Source organism: Otolemur garnettii, unplaced genomic scaffold (assembly GCF_000181295.1).
Source record: "Otolemur garnettii isolate 467f Iridium unplaced genomic scaffold, OtoGar3 scaffold00025, whole genome shotgun sequence".
NCBI lineage: Eukaryota > Metazoa > Chordata > Mammalia > Primates > Galagidae > Otolemur > Otolemur garnettii.
Window position 1 is genome coordinate 6,568,018 of NW_003852420.1, and position 20,001 is coordinate 6,588,018.

General features: G+C 41.6%; 1 protein-coding gene across 1 annotated transcript in view; it reads right to left on the reverse strand.

Annotated features, from left to right (window-relative positions):
* PLCB4 (phospholipase C beta 4) overlaps positions 1 to 20,001 on the reverse strand; it is a 402,004-nt gene that overhangs the window by 52,705 nt on the left and 329,298 nt on the right. The window contains exons 19-24 of the mRNA XM_003788017.1: positions 11,917 to 12,017; positions 9,761 to 9,796; positions 7,325 to 7,466; positions 5,540 to 5,624; positions 5,062 to 5,186; positions 3,148 to 3,199 (exon numbers count right to left, since the gene is read on the reverse strand). Of these exons, the coding sequence (XP_003788065.1) occupies positions 3,148 to 3,199; positions 5,062 to 5,186; positions 5,540 to 5,624; positions 7,325 to 7,466; positions 9,761 to 9,796; positions 11,917 to 12,017 (541 nt within the window). The remainder of the gene's footprint in view (positions 1 to 3,147; positions 3,200 to 5,061; positions 5,187 to 5,539; positions 5,625 to 7,324; positions 7,467 to 9,760; positions 9,797 to 11,916; positions 12,018 to 20,001) is intronic.

A 20,001-nucleotide genomic window follows, 5' to 3' on the forward strand; every position in this document is an offset into this window, starting at 1 on the left:
GCTGGCTGTGCCCCGGCTGGCCGTGCCCCGGCTGTCTGTGCCCCGGATGGCTGTGCCCTGGCTGTCTGTGCCCCGGCTGTCTATGCCCCGGCTGGCTGTGCCCTGGCTGTCTGTGCCCTGGCTGTCTGTGCCCCGGCTGGCCGTGCCCTGGCTGGCCATGCCCTGGCTGGCTGTGCCCCGGCTGGCCATGCCCCAGTTGTCTGTGCCCCGGCTGTCTATGCCCCGGCTGTCTGTGCCCCGGCTGGCCATGCCCTGGCTGGCCGTGCCCTGGCTGTCTGTGCCCCGGCTGGCCGTGCCCCAGCTGTCTGTGCCCCGGCTGTCTGTGCCCTGGCTAGCCGTGCCCCGGCTGGCTGCGCCCCAGGGACACACGCTCCTGTATGGTGCAGGCCCTACATCTACCATCACAGAGGCTGACAGGTGAGGACATATACTTCTCTTTCTCTTGTGGGTGACAGCTGGGCGTGGGGATAGGACAGCATGGGACACAGGCTGGGCAGTATCGCCAAGGCCTGGTCAAGCTGGAGGCACAGGGTGTATTTTCAGTCTGTCTGGTGAGACCTACACTTTGGTCACATCCCCTCAAACAGAGAATTCCAGCTCAAGTAGAGCATTGTCCTAGTTCGTGAAGGTTTTTAAAAAATAAACAAACGCATTTTCAAATGAGCAACGGTGTAGAGAGGGAGACACCGAACATGGTAACAGCGGTAAGGCAGAAACTACTGGAAAGAAACTCACTAAATACACAGCTGGAACCCTTTCTGTCCCTGCATCAAGCCACACTGCCTGGGTTACCCTGGGATTGCCGAGGTGGGCATGGAAACTGCTTAAGCGTCACGGGGCCACTGCAGGGCTAGAGAAGTGAGCACAGTCATCCTGACAGGTCATGTGTGAACTCTGGATGCTGCCCTTGCCTCCCTGGGCTTCTTGAAGGCTCGATCTGAACAGAACACTCACTGGGTTTTGCCTTGTTTCCAAGTGTGATGGATCGTAAAGTCTTAAGCTTTTCCTAAACCTCACTTTTGCACAGAAATTTGCAGTTCCTGAAGTATGTGCATAGACACTCCTTTGTTCAACCTTACTGGGCTGTCATGATTGTTAAAGAAAAAAAAATTAGGCACACACTTGTTAAAAAATGGTACGGCAGGCTTCATTCAAGGGAGGCCATGACAACAGTGGGCATGAGCCTGATTCCATCAAGGACAAGTAGGGATTTATAACCGAGGAGCAGGGTGGGGGTGAGTGAATGGAGAGCTGCTAAGAGGAAAACTGCCAAGGACAAGGGGTTTCTGGCTAAAGGGATTTGGTGCGATTATTGCTGAAGGTAGGCCACAGTGATAAGACATAGCAGGTGGGCAGATGCCAAGGGTGGTGCACTGGGCCTAAACTGGTGTAGCAGGATTCATGCTCAAACTACATTCTACAGTGGTAGAGAGGGAAGCCAAGGCTGGGCCTAGTCAGGAAAAACTCAGTTTTAGTCAAAGAGAAAGTCTGTTAGTTCCCCCTCTTGTTCAGGGAGAGACACAGTCTCCTTTGCTTTGAACACACCAAACCCTGGTCTAGCAGGTGTTGCTGTCTTCATTTTATAAAGCGAGGAATCAAGGTTCAGAGTCTGACACGCCGGCCCAAGATGACACAGCCAGTACTCAGAGAAGCCGGGAGCTACACGCAAACCTGTGTCTTCAGACCCCCAACCTAGGGTCCTCACTGGCTAGCCCACCACTAACAGTGGAAAAGGGGGGATGCCTACGGAGCAATGTATGTGCAAAATCCCCTGGTTATGAACCCTTAGTCACAAAACAGCTTTAACCAAATTCTGAAATGGTAATCCAGATCTTTTTCTTCCTAACTACATAATTTTTATTTCTTTCAAAGCACATAGTAGAGGGAAATGTAGTGGACACTTCAGGTATGTATGGGGGGGTGGTATGGGTCAGCTGCACCTATGTCCACACTGGCAAGAGAACCGTCCCCCACGCAGGCTGATGGACGGAGTGTGTACTTTAAAGAGCCATTCCAGGTTTGGCGCCTGTAGCTCTGCAGCTAGGGCACCAGCCACAGGCACCAGAGCTGGCAGGTGCGACCCCAGCCCAGGCCTGCCAAACAACAATGACAACTACAACCAAAGAAAATAGCTGGGTGTTGTGGCAGATGCCTGTAATCCCAGCTACTTGGGAGGCTGAGGCAAGAGAATCACTTAAGCCCAGGAATTTGAGGTTGCTGTGAGCTGTGATGCCATGGTACTCGACCGAGGGCGACACAATGAGACTCTGTCTCAAAAAAAAAAAAATCCGAATTCTGAATCCACAACTGCTAAGAATCTTTATCTTAACTGTCTGTTTTCAGTGATAAAAATTAAGATAGCCAAGCAGGTGCACTACGGTGCTAACAGGAGCATAATGAGATGGGATGCGCTGAACTAGTCCAGAGGCTTCTGGGCAGCGGTCTGGGACTAGGCATAGTGCTGCGTGGGGACAGATGCCTGGGATGAAAACAGCCACACAGGGTTTTTAAAAAAAATCTCTACAGAATTCTAACTGCACGTTTTCACTTTGCCTTTCAGCGTTTCAGTGGAATTAACATTTCCTATTTCAACTCCTGGTTCACAAATTTTAAAGAGTGTTATTTAAGTAAACTACAACAATATTCACAGCATTAGCCTTTGATGACTGCTATTTTACAAGACAAGCAAAAAAATCAATACAGGGCAAAGGTTTATTCCCACTGAATTAAATTCAACTTGATACCCACAACTTCATTATATGTGAAATTAACTTCACTTCTATTTGTCCCAGGTAAAATACACATATTTAATGCCTAGGGCCCAGGGTAACGTCCAAGCGAGCAGGGATCATTACCTGGCCCAGATATAAAAAAACTCCTACTGATTTTAAAGTGAGAGAATTAAACTCTATAGCTTATATGATGAACTGCTTAAGTTGTGGTTTTAAAAAACCCTGCTTAAGATGAATGGGGTAGATAAATGTATATTTGCAAATATAATCAACCCAGGGACTTAATTTGTTTCTATCTCATCCTTCAAACCCAGAATAAATTCTGCAGCCCCTAATTAAAAGTGACAGGGTTTCATTACAGGTGTAGTATGGAGTTCTGAAAAGAGATGACAACAGTTTAAATCACATTACTCACCCGCACGATCCATTATACTCAAATTTTCCCTGATTCAATTGCATCGCTAAATCTGTCAAGAGACAAAAATAATTTAGCATCTTGTCTCCCGGACAAAGAAAGTCCTGATGGGGTGATTTTAAACAAAGGAAATCAGAGTGTTCCTTGATCCAAAGGTCCCTCTCTAATACTACATGATACCCTGGATCTGTCTGAAGACACACAGTGATTTCTTTCATATTGTGATGACCTCATTTTTAATTTAAATGAAACATAAAATGTGTTTTCATAAAGATCATGCTAGAATCTCTGAACATATCTACCAGGGTCAGTGTGAATTCAAAACTCCACTGAACAGTTTCAGTAATGAACTAGGTATCACACACAAATTGTTGGCTGTTCCCAGGGTGAGCTTTGGGAGGAATTCTTCGGGTGGGGTCTACAGTGGCGGGGCATGGCTTAGGATTTTTCTCTTGCTGGTGGGTAACATCTTCTTTCTTCTTATCAGCAAAAAAATGTGTAAACTGATGGATTTTTTTTCCTTCTTCAACATGATGTGGTTAAACCAAACATTATAGAATCAAATGTTAGCTGGCCTAGTGAATAAACTGGTTTAGGATCATTTAATCCCTATTCTGGACTCCCTGACAACTGAGAATGTAACCTGAGCCTTACTTTAGCCTTTTTAATTGTAAGCACACAACCAAAGGTCAAAACTAACTTGACTCTAATCAGCAGAGTGTTGTGGGGACACTGGGCAGAATGGTGACTTCAGCAAGAGGACCTTCAGGGTCCAAGGGAGGCGCCATCCAGGGGTAGCATGTATAGCCCATCACACTCATGTCAAAGGGACGAAAGTCAAAACATCTTTCACGCAGTCCAGATATTAGGAAACAAGGTGGCTGCAGATTCTCAAAGCATGGACTGGAAAAGGAAAAGGTCCTCACACTGGGACGCACGGGAGGTGTCCTTACATAGCAAAAAACTGAAGGGGGAAAAAGAGATTCGGGGTTTGAAGAAAAGAGATTTTTATTTTACCACCCTTAAGAACTACGGTGCAGTATCAATCATATAAAGTGAATGGGCTTTGTGACATATTTCTATCCATTCCATTTCTATTTTGTTATCTTTAATCTTAATGTTATGACTCTAGGTTTATGGAAAACCTTAGAAACTTTTAAAACTTTGTTTATGCATTTATCAATATTGACTCCTCTTTTTCCAGAAAGAAAAAAAAATCATCATACAGGGTGGCCATAAAGTTTGCATGCAATTCAAATACTTGTCTATTTTAATAGACAACTTAAAGGGAAGAGATAAATAACTGTCTATTTTAATTGTATGCAAACTTTATGGCCACCCGGTATCTTGGAAACCTATCTTTTGAGTACACTTTGGTGGATCAAGTTATCCATTAGTTGACTCTAAGAATGTGTAAGTCCTTAACACAGCCTGTTTAGTGGAGTTTACTCCATACTATTCTGTACTTTTATGGTGAAATGCCACTGTGTCATTGATATTTACTGAATGGTCACACTAGTCAGAGTATTTTCCAAAGTACAAAAGAGTCACAGCTGCTACACAAATATAATCAAATTCTTCTTACTTATTTCTGCCTCTGGAAACAGAGACAACAAGTTTGATCTAAAAGGAAAGAAAATTAGAAATATTCTAAAGTAGGGGATAAAGTTTAGCAGAATAGTCATGGCATTTATGAAAGGGATTAAATTGAAATCACAACATACTATCTTCTACCATTGTTTGATTGCTCTATTTTGGGTTTTTAATTTCTCACCATTATATAATCCAACAACACATTGTTTTGCCATATGTCTGCTTCCTTGTAAAATGCCCACAGCCAACTGACGGCAACTCTGGCACCATCCTGTCAAAGTGTTCCCATGGAATTTGGGGTCACTGGACATCAGCTCCTACCTGGGGTTTGATAGTTCAGTGAAACCATCTGGCAGCCAGCGTTCCAGAAAATCTGAGGCATGTAATTACTGGAATCGACTCGGCCTCCCTTGGGGTAAATGCGACTCATTTGCCGTTTGTTGTAACTGTGTGACTTATTAAGGAAAAACAGGGAAAACAAAGAGTACCAGGGAAGAGATAAATAAACACCAAAGAGCTAAAACAACGAAGGTCAAGGCCAACAGGACAAACATGTAGATGGCATGGAGCGAATTTCACATTTATAAATGATGCTTAAGAGAAAAATCAAAGTTCACTGTGTGGGTTATAAAAGCAATTCTCATTTGGGCAGACTGTGTCACAGCTGCCCTGGTTGTTTACATATATCATGCTATTAGCTCTATAACAAAAATTATATAATAGCCAGGTATCTGTTTCAGAGACTTCTTCCAAACCAAAAGCACACCCACCAGTTGCTCCACTCGATACATAAGGATACTTTACAAACTCAATTGCATGTGTCTTCAGGTAGCCAAGACCAACTGATTCATTAAAAGAAGACATGTTATAATGAATATTGCGTTCTGTTAAAAAAAAATTAAAAAATGGATTCAGAAACCTTGCCACCAAACCCTCAGAGAAAGACAAGCAATGAAAATAATTACATTGAATCACAAGGACTTCAAGGCCAAGGGTACACTATCATACCTGTAACTGTACCGAATTAAATTTGGAATCATTAAACAAACTGTGTGTACTCCAAGAGCCACAGCCACCGCTAAAATATGTATTTTTTGATGACAATGATGGTGATGGCCTCTCTGGCCCAGAAATGATTATGAAAAGTTTTATAAATACTTTCTATGTTTTTGGAGACCACATTTTTAAAATTATTTTTTATTAAATCAAAACTTAGTACATTGATGTATTTATGGGGTTCAGGGTACTACGTCGATATACAATGTGAAATGCTTACATTAAACTAAGTAACACATCCATCACAATTATACTCATTTCTTAATAGTTTTGAAATGTACCATTGCATCATGCACATTAGGTGAGGTCCCCCCAAATACTCTCCCTCCTCCCATATCTCCCCTCCCCTCCCTTCTCTCTCCTCTCCCTTCTACTTTCTGGACTATAGTTGTGTTTTGCCATTATATGAGTGTGTAGGTGATTATATATTGATTTTGTAGTGGTATTGAGTAAACTGGATACTTGTTTTTCCATTCTTGAGATACTTTACTAAGAAGAATATATTCCAGCTCCATCCAGGTAAACATAAAAGATGTGAAGTCTCCATCTTTTTTATGACTCCATAGTATTCCATGGTATACATATACCACAGTTTGTTAATCCATTCATGGGTCCATGGGCACTTGGGCTATTTCCATGTCTTGGCTATTATGAATTGGGCTGCAATAAACATTGTGGTGCATATGTCTTGTAAAATAATTTTTGATCATCTGGGTATAGAAAAGAACAAATAACCCCATTTCTATGTGGGCAAGAGACTTGAACAGAAACTTCTCTGATGAAGACAGCTGCATGGCATACAAACACATGGAAAAATGCTCATCATCCTTAATCATCAGAGAAATGCAAATCAAAACCACTTTGAGATATCATCTAACTCCAGTAAGATTAGCCCACATCACAAAATCCCCGAACTACAGACGTTGGCGTGGATGTGGAGAGAAGGGAATGCTTCTATACTGCTGGAGGCAATGAAAGATAATACGACTTTTTTGGGAAAAAGTTTGGCCAACACTCAAGGAACTAAAAGCAGACCTACTGTTTGATTCTGCAATTCTTCTACTAGGTATATATCCAGATGATCAAAAATTATTTTACACGGGCGGTGCTGGTGGCTCAAAGGAGTAGGGCACCAGCCCCATATGCCAGAGGTGGCAGGTTCAAACCTAGCCCTGGCCAAAAACTGCAAAAAAAAAAATTATTTTATAACAAAGACATTTGGAGACCAAATTTTGATAAAAAGAAGTGCTGTAAAAGCACCTGGAGCGCGAGTTTAGACAAATCCAGTCTCTAAGAGCCACCTTGTGGGTAAAGTGGGGAATGACAACATTGCAACTGGCAACATTAGCTCGTCACTGCATTCTAAGGGTGCATGGCTATATGGCTTGTGAAACAAAAATAAGGTGAGCTGAAACAGACCTCAGGACCAGAAAGATAACATCAACAAGTCGGCTCATATCTCATAGGCACCATTAAAGAAAAGAAAAGCAGACCAAAACAGGCTATTGCATTTAACCTCTGGTGTTACCTTCGGCTACATGGAAACCTTGAAACTTGACAGGCTGGGCATAGTTGATCATTGCGGACAAATACGGGTGAATGTTAGTGGTAGCACCCACATATTTATAAGATGCCATCCACGCCTGCTCATCTTCTACTGTGACCAGGCCCTGCAAGTGCAAGGAAGATAACAAACAAGTCGCTGACATCAGTGGGACTCACGGATACATACTGCAGACTTCCTTTCAAAAGATGGCTTACATACACGCATGGAAGGGTCAAGATCCTTTTCTTCCCCAGTTATGCTAATGAATACTTCAAAAAGTTATGGTCTATTGTCCCTCCAAATAATGTAAAAGGAGGTGAGAATAAAATATTAAGCTTCTCTGACATTTTTAGGACAACTTTAGATTTTCTTCTTTTTTTATTCTTCATATATTTTATTTATTTTTCCCCCTTTTATTAAGATTAGGTGGATGTAAACACTCCAAATTGTATAAAAAGAAAACCAACACATTGTACCCCACATATGCATTAATGTGTTCACACTCTATGTGTATATGACTTAACAACTTTAGATTTTCAAAAGACTTTAAAATATTCAAGAAACTATCCCGGGACTCACAGTACTGCTGTGAGATACCTGTGTATACAGCAGGTATTATCGTTCATATTTTCGCAAACTGAGGTGAAAAGTCAAAAACAGTGATTCTCAAACTTTAGTGAGCATCAGAAATACCTTGAAGACCTGTTAAATGAAGCTCAGATTTCTGGGCCCTCAGTTTGTGTTGAAGTGATTCTGGAGTGAGGCCCCCCAATTTGTATTCCCCTACCTCGTTCCCAGCTAATGACGCTGCTGGTCTGGGAGTATTACTGCATAGTGGCACTTCCCTAGCATTTAGGCCTTAAGTAGTTTATGGCATTTCTTTTTAAAGTGCTTATTCTTAAAATTATCTGATAACTAGCTACATAGGAAATATGGAACTAGCATTATGTTGCATAGGGAAAAATAATAAATTATTTTAGTTTATTTCTTGGATAAATCAGAAAAAGCCAAAACTGACAATAAAAATAATACCTTCAAAAGCGATCAACATTTTTGTGGAGAACTTTGAAAGCTAAATTTCCTACATAGATTGAATCTAGTTGGATAACTGCCTAGTCACATAATATAATCCTATGAATTAAAAGAAATGGTCAGACTCTTCGTCATAACTGATGATTGAGCAATCTGAGCTTCTAAATCATCAAACCTATTTCACCAATAAAAGCCTGAGATACATTTTCAAATAAAGTAACTTGGTTTTGTTTTTGTTTTCATCATTTTCTTCCTATGTCTGGACCCCCTTCTTCACCAAACATGGGCAGAGGTCATGGTCTGTTCCCTCCTTGTATATTTAATGATAATAAATAATTCAAGTACTATGTGGCTGGCGTTAAGACAAATTCTTGCAAGCACAGTCAGTCTCATTACTGTCAGTGATGTGTAGTGAGGATTACAATCCTACCCAATGTCCACATGAGAAGCCTGAGGGCCTGAGGATTCAAATAACTTAACCAACAAACAGCAGCGACCAATTGCCAGTCAATCTGTGCACGGTTACTCTAATACCTTATGAAGTCCTAGTAGACAAAAACATTATACTCACAGCATGTTGGGAGAGGACGACTATCATATGTATTGAAACATAAATTGTTTCAAAATGTTTGGACAATGAGAAGATAGGGTCTCACTCTAAATAAGACCCCACAGATAGCAAGGCAGTATTTTCTGAAGCTCTGATGTATGACTATCAAGTTATAAGGCAAATTTCTGCCTGTGGCTCTTATCATTCTCATTACTATACAATAAAGCATAAGTCAGACCACTTTGATCAACCTGAAAAACTCTGAAGATAAAAGAAACTGAAAAATGTATCTTTACCTTCCTTACAATAAAGCTAGTATCTAGTAACATCAAATAAAAATTATAGAAGATATGCAGTATGAAATTAACTAATGATCTTTCTGAATGTTGGTGTAGTCACAATCAAGATCAGCCTTTCTATTATAATATAATATGGATTTGATGACCTGTTAGGCCATTTTTATTTCTAAAGTCAATATGCCAGTGACAATGTAGCCCTATTCTAGGAATGAAATCCCTAACTCTAACTAAAAAAATGCCTTACTGCACTTAACACCTATTTTTAGGAAAATCATAGTACTCTGCCCTATTTTTGTGATTTTATCAAATCAGGATTTAATCATTTTATTACCATAATTAGTTATTTCCTTTGAAGACTCTTTTAATTAGATGCATCATACATGCAAATATTATGCCTATAAATGGCCTTACATTTATTTCATGGGCTAAGGGGAGGCAGTGTAACACCACCACTCAGTACAAAATGCTCAACATTAGAGGGCCACCTATGGATGTCTCATGATGAAAACAAAGTGCACAAGGGAATTATTTTGTTACCTTTTTGTTGTTTTCATGTTCAAGGTCATCTGAGGCCTAAATTAGAGCAGGAAAAATAATTTGTTTACTTCTCTAAAGGGCAAAATTCCAAATTTATTAGTAATGATATGTAAATATTTAAATGAATAGAAATTACTCTCTATTTGTTATTAGGACATAAGCCCCTGGACAGAAGCCAGTACTAAAATAATATGCTGACCTCACTGTTTTATACATCAGAAAAGCTAATTTTTTTTTTTTTTTAATTTTTGGCTGGGGCTGGGTTTGAACCCGCCACCTCTGGCATATGGAGCCGGTGCTTTACTCCTTTGAGCCAAAGGCGCTGCCCAAAAAGCTAATCTTAATATTTCCCTCCCTTGCTGACAGTCTTAGCCTACTTAGATGCTTCATTATGATAACATAATTAGTGCTTTAGTCAAGGGGCTTTGGTAATAAAAAATCAACAGGGCCACCTCTCCTGAGATGTAAAGGGCAGCAAGCATGAACAGCCACCTTCCAGGAATTCAGCATTCATGCCTAGGTGTTTGCTATGGACTGAATGTCTCCTACCCCCTTCAAATTCATATGGGGAAAAATTAAACCCCAAGTGGTGGCACTTGAAGGTGGGGCCTTTGGGAGGTCATTAGGTCATGAGGGTGGGGCCCTCAGCATGGGATTAGTGTCCTTATCAAAAGAGACAGACATAGCTGGTTTCCTCATTCTCTGCCTACCTGAAGACAAAACCAGAGGAGAGCCCTCACTAGAACTGATTTGTCTATCCCCCTGATCTAAGACTCCCCAGCCCCTACAGCTGTGAGAAATAATAACCTATTGTTTAAGCCAATCAGTCTATGGTATTTTTTTAGTTTGTATAGCATCCCAAACTGAGTAAGACATTATTGATGAAGGCTTTACATAGTAAAGTAACACTGTTGAGTCTTAGTAGGCATGCAATATTCTCAAAGTAGTCACAGTTGCCGTAATTCCCTATATCAGAAAAGGTAGGGTTTAATGGCAATATTCCTTTCGCTTTGCTCATCAGATAAATACTCTCCATCTTCCTATCACCAAACATATCTACTACCTGAAAGTTCATTCACTGTCCTCACTGATCAAGTATCTCTGGTCCCATCCAGGTTCACACCTTCACATCACCACCATTCTGTCTACTCTCACTTTCTCAAGGAATGTGCAGGCAGCTATCCTTCTCTGTCCTGCAAGACTAATAATTCCCACTCTACAGCACCATTTCCCACCATTTGCAAACACACTCCAGACTCCTTCTTCGTCACCTAGTTCCCACTACCTCCTCCATCTCACCCTGTCTCTCTCTACCTCTCATTCAGTCCACTCTTTACCCATATTGTTTTTGTGGTGGTGGTGGTGGTCCCTCTGCCCGGAAAGTTAGTCCTCTATCTCTGAGTAGGGCCGATGCTTCTCACCCCTTTGGGCTCTGGTTTCCTTATTCCTCCCTGCTCATTATTCTCATTAGTCTCTATTTCAGTGCTTATTTTTACTTTCAATATAGCATTTATCACAAGTTGTGATTAAAAACTATTTGACTGTTGACTTCTTTGCTGTTTACTAACTCCTTCCCAAAATGATAGGAAGTTTCAAACAGTCTAAATGCAGAACACAATGTTTTGATTCTTTTATGTCTTTATGGCTTAGTCTATGCCTGACGAATAGTAGGCACAATGTAATTATTTATTATAACTTATTTTTCTTGGCTGAATGGTTGGAAATATTTTTAGGTTTATTCTACAATAGGAGGAAGATATCTAACTGGTGGGACTTGTAATGAGGGCTTGACCTGGGATATTCAACGGTCGTCTTTCTGATGATTTCAACAGGCTAATCCCTGCCACTAGGATGTTGTTGTTGTCACCTGAGCTACGTATGATAATGTGATCAGTGATAATATTTAAAAGACACTGGCCAAATGGGGCATGGTGAACCCTAGGCCTGACTAATGAGTGATTTAGCCGTCCTTTTAGATTTAATCTTGTATGTGTGCCATGCTCTGGCCACCCAGCAGAGACTTTTATCCTATGTAACACAAAAAAAGAATTATAAGCTACTTCATTCCCTTGTAGTCGTCCCATTTCCAAAATTTCATGAACAACATCTGCTACCTCTTGAGAATCATGAAAGAAAAGGGAAACAGAGACCCTGACCTTCTTGACGCTATTTGCAACAGCTTCCTTGTGACCCAAGTCATCGGCAGAAAGTTCATTTCCAAATTTGAATTCAGGATGAGCTTCCTCCTCTTGGTCAGCTGCATAAAGGACAAAAGGAAAACCCACAAAGCCAAATTACTGCCAAGCAATCAGACCTTGGTCATAGTCTTGGGTAGAACATAATCACTTTCAGAGAACAAGGATGCTAAAAGAAATGGGGCCATTTAAATATGTCATTTTTTTACAGTTAAAACCCTGCCTATTCAAGACCAAGGAACATATTCTGTTATTTATTATTTTTCTTGTACCCAAAATGGTATTTGCCATGCTGGACACTTAACAATTTTTTCTTGAGTGAATGGCTACTCCCATTCCAATACACTAACTCTTAAAAGCATCAAACACCTCAGAAATATCATGATTCATAAAAGGGCATTTTGACCTTTCATGACACCTAGAAAAAGCAAGAAGATCTAAGCAAAAAGTACACTGGATAATTTTAAAAGAGATTAAAACGCCCACTTGAATTTTATGGGCATGATGACTTGTGGGCTGCAGTGGTACGGTATAGAAACAGAAGACCCTAGATGTTTACAAGGATTGTATTACTTCTGCAAAACCTGTGTCTCCTGGCTTAGGTTTAAAAGACTTGGGACTCATTCATCAGGCTCAGCTAGGAGGGGGGCTGGAAATGGGTACTAACTAAAGCTGGTGGCCCAGGAGGGTGGCCGAAGCTGTGAAAGGAGGCACACACACTCTGTCCATGGGTCCCGGAACATGACATCTAGTATCCACCCAAGGTGTCAGTGAAAAAAAGATCATCCATAAGAAAATGTGCCTCATGCTGAGGTGAGATTTGGATTCATACCATCTCCATTTGCAGTAACTCAGATGATCCTGAGAAATCCACAGATAGCAGAATGAGGCAAGCAGAAATGGTTTGTTTTTTTCTTTTTTTCCCCCTGGTATATCAACCTCTTTTTTTTTTAAATTGCAAATTGATATGAAGGTACAGATTTTTAGATTACATTGTTTTCACTTTTAAGTAAAATCCAAGTTGTAGTTGAGCCCTCCATCTAGGGGGGATCCTGAGCAGCCTCACATTGTGCACATTAGGTGAGATCTGCCAATCGCCCTCCCTCCTCCCTCCCTCCTCTTTCCCTCCTCTTCCCTCCCCTCCCCCTGGCCAGACTATATTTGTGATTTACCATCTGTGTGGGCGGGTGGCATGTAGTTGTTTGTATATTGGTTTCATATTAGTACTGAGTACACTGAATATTTTTTTTTCATTCTTGAAATACTTTACTAGATGAATGTGTTTCAACTCCATCCAGGTAAACATAAAAGATGTAAAGTCTCCACCTTTTATTATGGCTGAATAGTATTCCCTAGGATACATACACCAGAGTTTGTTAATCCGTTCATGGGTTGATGGGCATTTGGGCTGCTTCCACTTGGCAACTGTGAATCTAACTGCAATGAACATTCTGATGCAAATGTCTTTGGGGTAAAATGATTTTTGTTCTTCTGGGCAAATACAAAGTAATGAAATTGTGAGACCAGATGGAAGGTGGACTTTTAGTTCTTTCAGAATTCTCTGTATTTCTTTCCATAATAGCTGTATTAGTTTGCAATCCCATCAGCAGTGTAGAAGTATTTCCTTCTCTCCACATGCACACCAGCATCTGCAGATTTGGGACTTTGTGATGTGGGTTAATCTTACTGGAGTTTGGTGATATTTCAGAGTGGTTTTAATTGGCATTTCTCTGATGCTTAAAGATGATTTTTTCATGTGTTTGCTGGCTATTTGGCCAGTCATCTTCAGAGAAGTTTCTGTTCAAGTCTCTTGCTCACTTGAAAATGGGGTTGCTTGCTCTTTTCTTGTTAATTTGAGTTCTCTGTAGATTCTACTTATTAGCCCTTTGCCAGATTTGTAACATGCAAAGATCTTCTCGGGTGGCACCTATGGCTCAGTGGGTAGGCGCTGGCCCCATATACTGAGGGTGGCGGGTTCAAACCCAGCCCCGGCCAAACTGCAACAAAAAAATAGCCAGGTATTGTGGCGGGCACCTGTAGTCCCAGCTACTCGGGAGGCTGAGGCAAGAGAATCACCTAAGCCTAAAAGCTGGAGGTTGCTGTGAGCTGTGATGCCACGGTACTTTACCAAGGGCAATAAAGTGAGACTTTGTCTCTAAAAAAACCAAAAAAACCCAAAAAAACAAAACTTCTCCTATTCTGAAGGCTGGCTGTTTGCTTTGGTTGTGGTACTCTTAGCTGTGCAGAGGCTTTTTAGCTTGATCAAATCCCATTTATTTATATATGGTGTTGCTGCAATTGCCTGGGGAATAAAATCTTCATAAAATCTTTTCCCAGGACAATATTGTCAAGTATTTCCCTCACATTCTCTTTTAGAATTTTTATTGTTTGTGTCTTAGACTCAAATCTTTTATCCAGCAAGAGTCCATTTTTGTCAGCGGTGAGGGGTGTGGGTCCAGTTTCAGTCTTCTCCAAAGTGGCTAAACAGTTCTCTCAGCATCATTTATAAAGTAAGGATTCTTTTCCCAGTGCCTGCTTTTGTTTGGTTAATCAAAGATCAAATGGTTATATGTGGCTGGGTTCATCTCCAGATTCTCTATTCTATTCCACATATCCATATCTCTATTTTTGTGCCAGTACCAGGCTGTTTTGATCACTGTAGACTTGTAGTATAACCTAAAGTCTGGTAACATCTAAAATCTGCCTCCAGATTTGTTTTTATTTCTAGAAATCATATTGGCTATGTGGGTTTTTTTCTTGTTCCATATTAAATGAAGCACTATTTTTTTAAGTTCTTCAAATTATGATGTTGGTGCTGTATGGGGATTACATTAACTCTGTAGACTGCTTGGGGTAGTAGGGACATTTAATGATGTTGATTATTCCCAGATAAAAGCATGGCATATTCTTCCATTTGTTAACATCTTCTGCTATTTCTTTGGGACAGCTTTCTTGTTTTTTTTGCAGTTTTTGGCCAGGGCTGGGTTTGAACCCACCACCTCCGGTATATGGGGCTGGTGCCCTACTCCTTGAGCCACAGGTGCTGCCGAGAACTTTCTTGTTAAAAAAAAAAAATAGTGAAATAATTTCTGAGAATGAACTCACAAGGCAAATGAGCAGAGCCGTGAGGATTATAGGTATTTCCTTAAAAGCATGTTTAAAATGTGCAAGAGAGAATGCAGGAAGAGGACTAAATGAGAAACTATTTCACAGATTCTAAGATGCATTTATTCCCATTGTAATATTTCTGATGTGCTGTATTCATCAATGGTAATCTATAAATTAAGTCATAATAAAACAGTGGTGTGTTTTAAGTAGCAGTATCTTGTGGTCGGAGTTCCTTGAAAGACTTTTTCTGCAAAGTGCTGCTCCAGGCAGAGGAGGGTGACTGTGAGAAATAGACCCTTTCCTTTTCTGAAGCTGATATTCTGATGAAGGGATGCCCGGGTGTCCAACCTTTTATTTTTCCTCTGCTGCACATTGGAAGAAGAAGAGTTGTCTTGGGCCACACAGTAAACACTAAGGAAGCCCTTAGTTTCCTTACAAACACTAAGGAAAGCTGATTAGCGAAAAAAAAAATGTCCTCACAAAATCTGGATGCGGTCTGTGGGCTGAAGCTTGGATGCCCCTCCCTGCAAGAGGTAGATGATTAAAAAACACCCTCCCCTCTACGCCTCCTCCCCCATGGCACTTGTGGCTTAGTGGGTGGGGAACCGGCCCCATATACCGAGGGTGGCGGGTTTGAACCCAGCCCCAACCAAACTGCAACAAGAAAATAGCCAGGCATTGTGGCGGGCGCCTGTAGTCCCAGCTACTCCGGAGGCTGAGGCAAGAGAATCACCTGGGCCCAGGAGTTTGAGGTTTCTGTGATGCCATGGCACTCTACCAAGGGTGATAAAGTGAGACTGTCTCTTAAAAAAAACCAAAATATGGCTCGGCGCCTATAGCTCAACCGGCTAAGGAGCCAGCCACGTACACCTAAGGTGGCGGGTTCGAATCCCCAGCCCGGGCCTGCCAAACAACAATGACAGCTGCAACCCAAAAATAGCCGGGTGTTGTGGCGGGCGGCTGTGGTCCCAGCTACTTGGGAGGCCGAGGCAGGAGACTCACTAGAGTCCAGGAGTTGGAGGTTGCTGTGAGCTGTAATGCCACGGCACTCTACCCAGGGGGACAGCTTGGGGTTCTGACTCAAAAAAAAAAAAACAAAAAAACAAAACAAAAATACCTCCCCCCAAAACAAAGAGTAGGTCATTGCCTTGGGCAGGAAGGAAGGATTTGAGGAGCTGGAATAGGTCTTAGAAACATCTAATTCAGCATCTGTCTTCACTTACGGATGAAGAAGTAGATACAGAGATATAATTAGATTTGTCTGAGGTCACAGAACAAGGTTTAGACTGATGTGTTTCCTGATTCTTGGTACAATGCTCTTTCCATGACTAAATCTGTAACCAAGATTTTGAACTTCCAATGGCAATTCTACATTTCCACTTAAGATACGTCTAGGGGAACCTGCTCTGTCAGCTGCAAACCCCTAGAGGGTAAAGGGCGAGTCCCCATGAGTGGTACAGACTTAACTACTTTAGAAGAGACGTGTGAATGTGGTTACCATCTCCTGAGCGTGCACGTGTGCACAGACACACCCACGACCATAACTTTTGAGACACTGCTTGTCTCAGCGTCCTGGAGCCACAGGTGCTTCTGAATCCAATCCAGCCTAATGACTGGGCACCTGTTTTCTCCAACTGACAGCCTTTCCCATTTTCTACAGCCTCCAGGCAGGCCTGCCTGCTTGAACTATGCCTGGTTTCCTCTCGCCTGCTGCGCTGATGTACTTAAATTAGAGACTGCAGTCACGTAAGGATGGTGGGATCCTACTGTGACACCAAGGTAATTACAGCAAACTGGTTGAACAGAACTGAGGCTGAGTATTACTGAGGAAACCTGAGAATCAATCACATAAATAGTGTAACAGCAGCCTCTGTGTCCTTAAAGAGAAATTCAGGTGAAGAATTGTGCCCTCAGGTATTTTCCTACTAATATACTATCTCATGTGGTTATTTTTGTTAAAATTTAATCAAAATCTCAAGTATATTTTGAAATACTATGGGAGTCACTAGAGACATACGGTTTTTTCTGTCTGGAGGAATAATTAACACATGTGGGGAGAAGGTGGGGAAATACCCTTAAGAATGACACGGGAAGTACCAACCATCATTCTAGATTACTGTGTGTGTTCAGATCTGTGGCTTTCATCTTCTCCTACATTCTTTCTCCTTTTAAAAGTTACATTCTTTCTCTTTCTGAAAGAAACGATTTTGGATGAGTGCAGTGGTTTAAGACTATAATCCTGGCACTCTGAGAGGCCGAGGCAGGTGGATCACTTGAGCTCAGGAGTTTGACACAAGCCTGAGCAAGAGTTAGACGTCTTCTGTACTAAAAACAGAAAAACTAGCCAGGCATTGTGTCAGGCGCCTATAGTCCCAGCTAGTCAGGAGGCTGAGGCAAGAGGATCACCTGAGTTTGAGGTTGCTGGTGCTGTGTGACGCCACGACACTCAACCCCAGTGCTACTGAGTGAGACTCTCCCTCAAAAAAAAAAAAAATGAAAAAACTATTTTGATACCCATTTTGCATATCTTTGTTTTCATCACATTCCTGTATATTGGATGAGCAGTATTGTAAAGTACAAAAAGTCCTGACCCCGGAGCCAGGCAATTCTGGGGTTTAATTTTCATGCCTGCGCTTGCCAGCTATGGGATCATGTGCAAAATAGGTAACCTCTGTAACCTCTGCAAGTTTCCTCATCTGAAAAATGGATGCAATGATCCCTATTTCATTGGGCTGCATGAGGGTTAGATAAGGCAGTGATGTAAACTGCCTTGGACAACAATGGTTGTAGTTATTAATATTATTTGTTTTCCTGTTAATTTATTCCATTATTTGTGCCATTTGTTTCACTGGCTTACAGTGCCACTAATGTCTTACATAGTTTAAACTCTTGTCTGTGAAACTAACCCAAATTAAGGAACTGATTTTACTTAACATTCATCTTTCTGCATTGTAGGAGTATTTTTTTAATCTTTTAAAATATTTCTTTCAATACTTTATTCTTAAATCTTCTTTACATTTACTACTTGCAAAAATGTGAAATAATATCATAGGCAACGTAGCCAACAGCATTTGAGGTGCTTTTATACCATGTGACATTGCCACTCACCCAACCCTTTGAACTTGGTTGGGCCCTAAGACTTGTTTGATGAATAAAGCATAGAGGAAGTGACGGGGCCGATTCCAGGTATAGCACTTAAATAATTTACCAGCTTCTGCTTCCTACCTCTTGGGACACAGGCTCTTAGATGCTCCATGCTGTGGAAAGCTCAAACCACACAGAGAGGCCACAGGGAGTGCTCTGGGCAGTAGGCCCAGCTGAACTCTTAGCATTTAGCCAGCGTCAACAGCCAGTCATGTGAGCTGCCCTGGAGAGCCCGCCCACCTGAATCTTCAGATGACTCCAGCCCCAGATGGCGCCTGCTGGCAACTGCATGAGAAACCCAAGAAAGAACCAGCAACCTAAGCCCAGATGAGCCCCAGGACCATAAGAGACAGTAATAATATTCTAAGCTTCCAAATTTGGGTGTGGTTTATTACACAGTAATAGAGAACCACCAAAGGCATTGATTGATTAACAGCAGATATCTTTAGCCTCCCCGACCTTACCTGCCATATAAAACACATGAAAGTAAGAGTCATTAATGACTCTTCTCTGGGTGAAGTCAAACTCATGGTTTAGAGTTGACACCTGAGTCATTTACCAAGTCAGATCCACAGCTGCTGTCCGTATTAAGGAGTTGCAACAAGCTGAGCTAACTCTCACAGCTTTCAGGTTTTTATCCATGTATCTAACTTTCCTAAATAGAATGAGTCCTCTAATGATTCTGGGCAAAGTCAGTTGAAAACTTTCTGGAAAGGAGTCATTGTTCTAGATGCCACTGAGAACAAGGGTGACTTATGGGAGGAGGTCAGAATATCAACGTGAACAGGAGTTCGGAGGAAGTTGGTTCCGGGCCTCATGGATGACTTTGAGGGGTTCAAGACTTCCGTGAAGAAGGTCACTGTAGATGTGGTAGAAATAACAAGAGAGCTAGAATAAGAAGTGGAGCCTGAAGAAAGAATGTGGTTTCTCGAGATGGAATTACTGCTGGTGAAGATGCTGTGAATGCTGTTGAAATGACAACAAAGGATTGAGAATAGTACATCGACTTAGCTGAGAAATAGCAGCGCAGGCTTTGAAAGGCTTGACTCCAATTTTGAAAGAAGTTCAAGTGTGCTAAAGTGTTGTCAAACAGCATCACTTGCCAGTAAGAAAACTTTCCTGAAAGGAGGAGTCAATCAAAGGGGCAAACTTCTTTTTTTTTTTTTTTTTTTTGCAGTTTTTGGCCTGGGCTGGGTTTGAACCCAGCCACCTCTGACATATGGCGCCAGCGCCCTACTCCTTTGAGCCACAGGTGCCGCCCGGGGCAAACTTCTTTTGTTGCCCCTTTATTGACTTTTTTTTTTTTATTGTTTCAGGTTAATTGAGGGTACAAAGAATTAGGTTACAATGTTTGCATTTTTAGGTAAAGTCCCTCTTTTAACCGTGCCCGCCCCCCAGAGCTGTGCCATCTACCCTAACACTGTGCCCATTAAGTTGGTGCACACCCATCCCCCTCCCTCTTCTCTCCCTCATTCCCTTCCCCCCACCTTGAATTGATTTGCGTTTTTCGCCTATGTGGGCATGTATTAGATCATCTATTGACTTCATATTAGAATTGAGTGCACTGGATTCTTGCTTCTCCATTCATGTGATACTTTACTAAGAAGAATATGCTCCAACTCCATCCAGGTGTTGTCCGTTTTTAAAAGAAACTGTCACAGTCACCCCAAACTTTAGCAACCACCACCCTGACCAGGAAGCAGCTATCAACGTCAAGGCAAGACCTTCCACTAGCACGAAGATTTCAACTTGCTGAAAGCTCAGACCATTATTTGCTTTTTTTTTTTTTTTTTT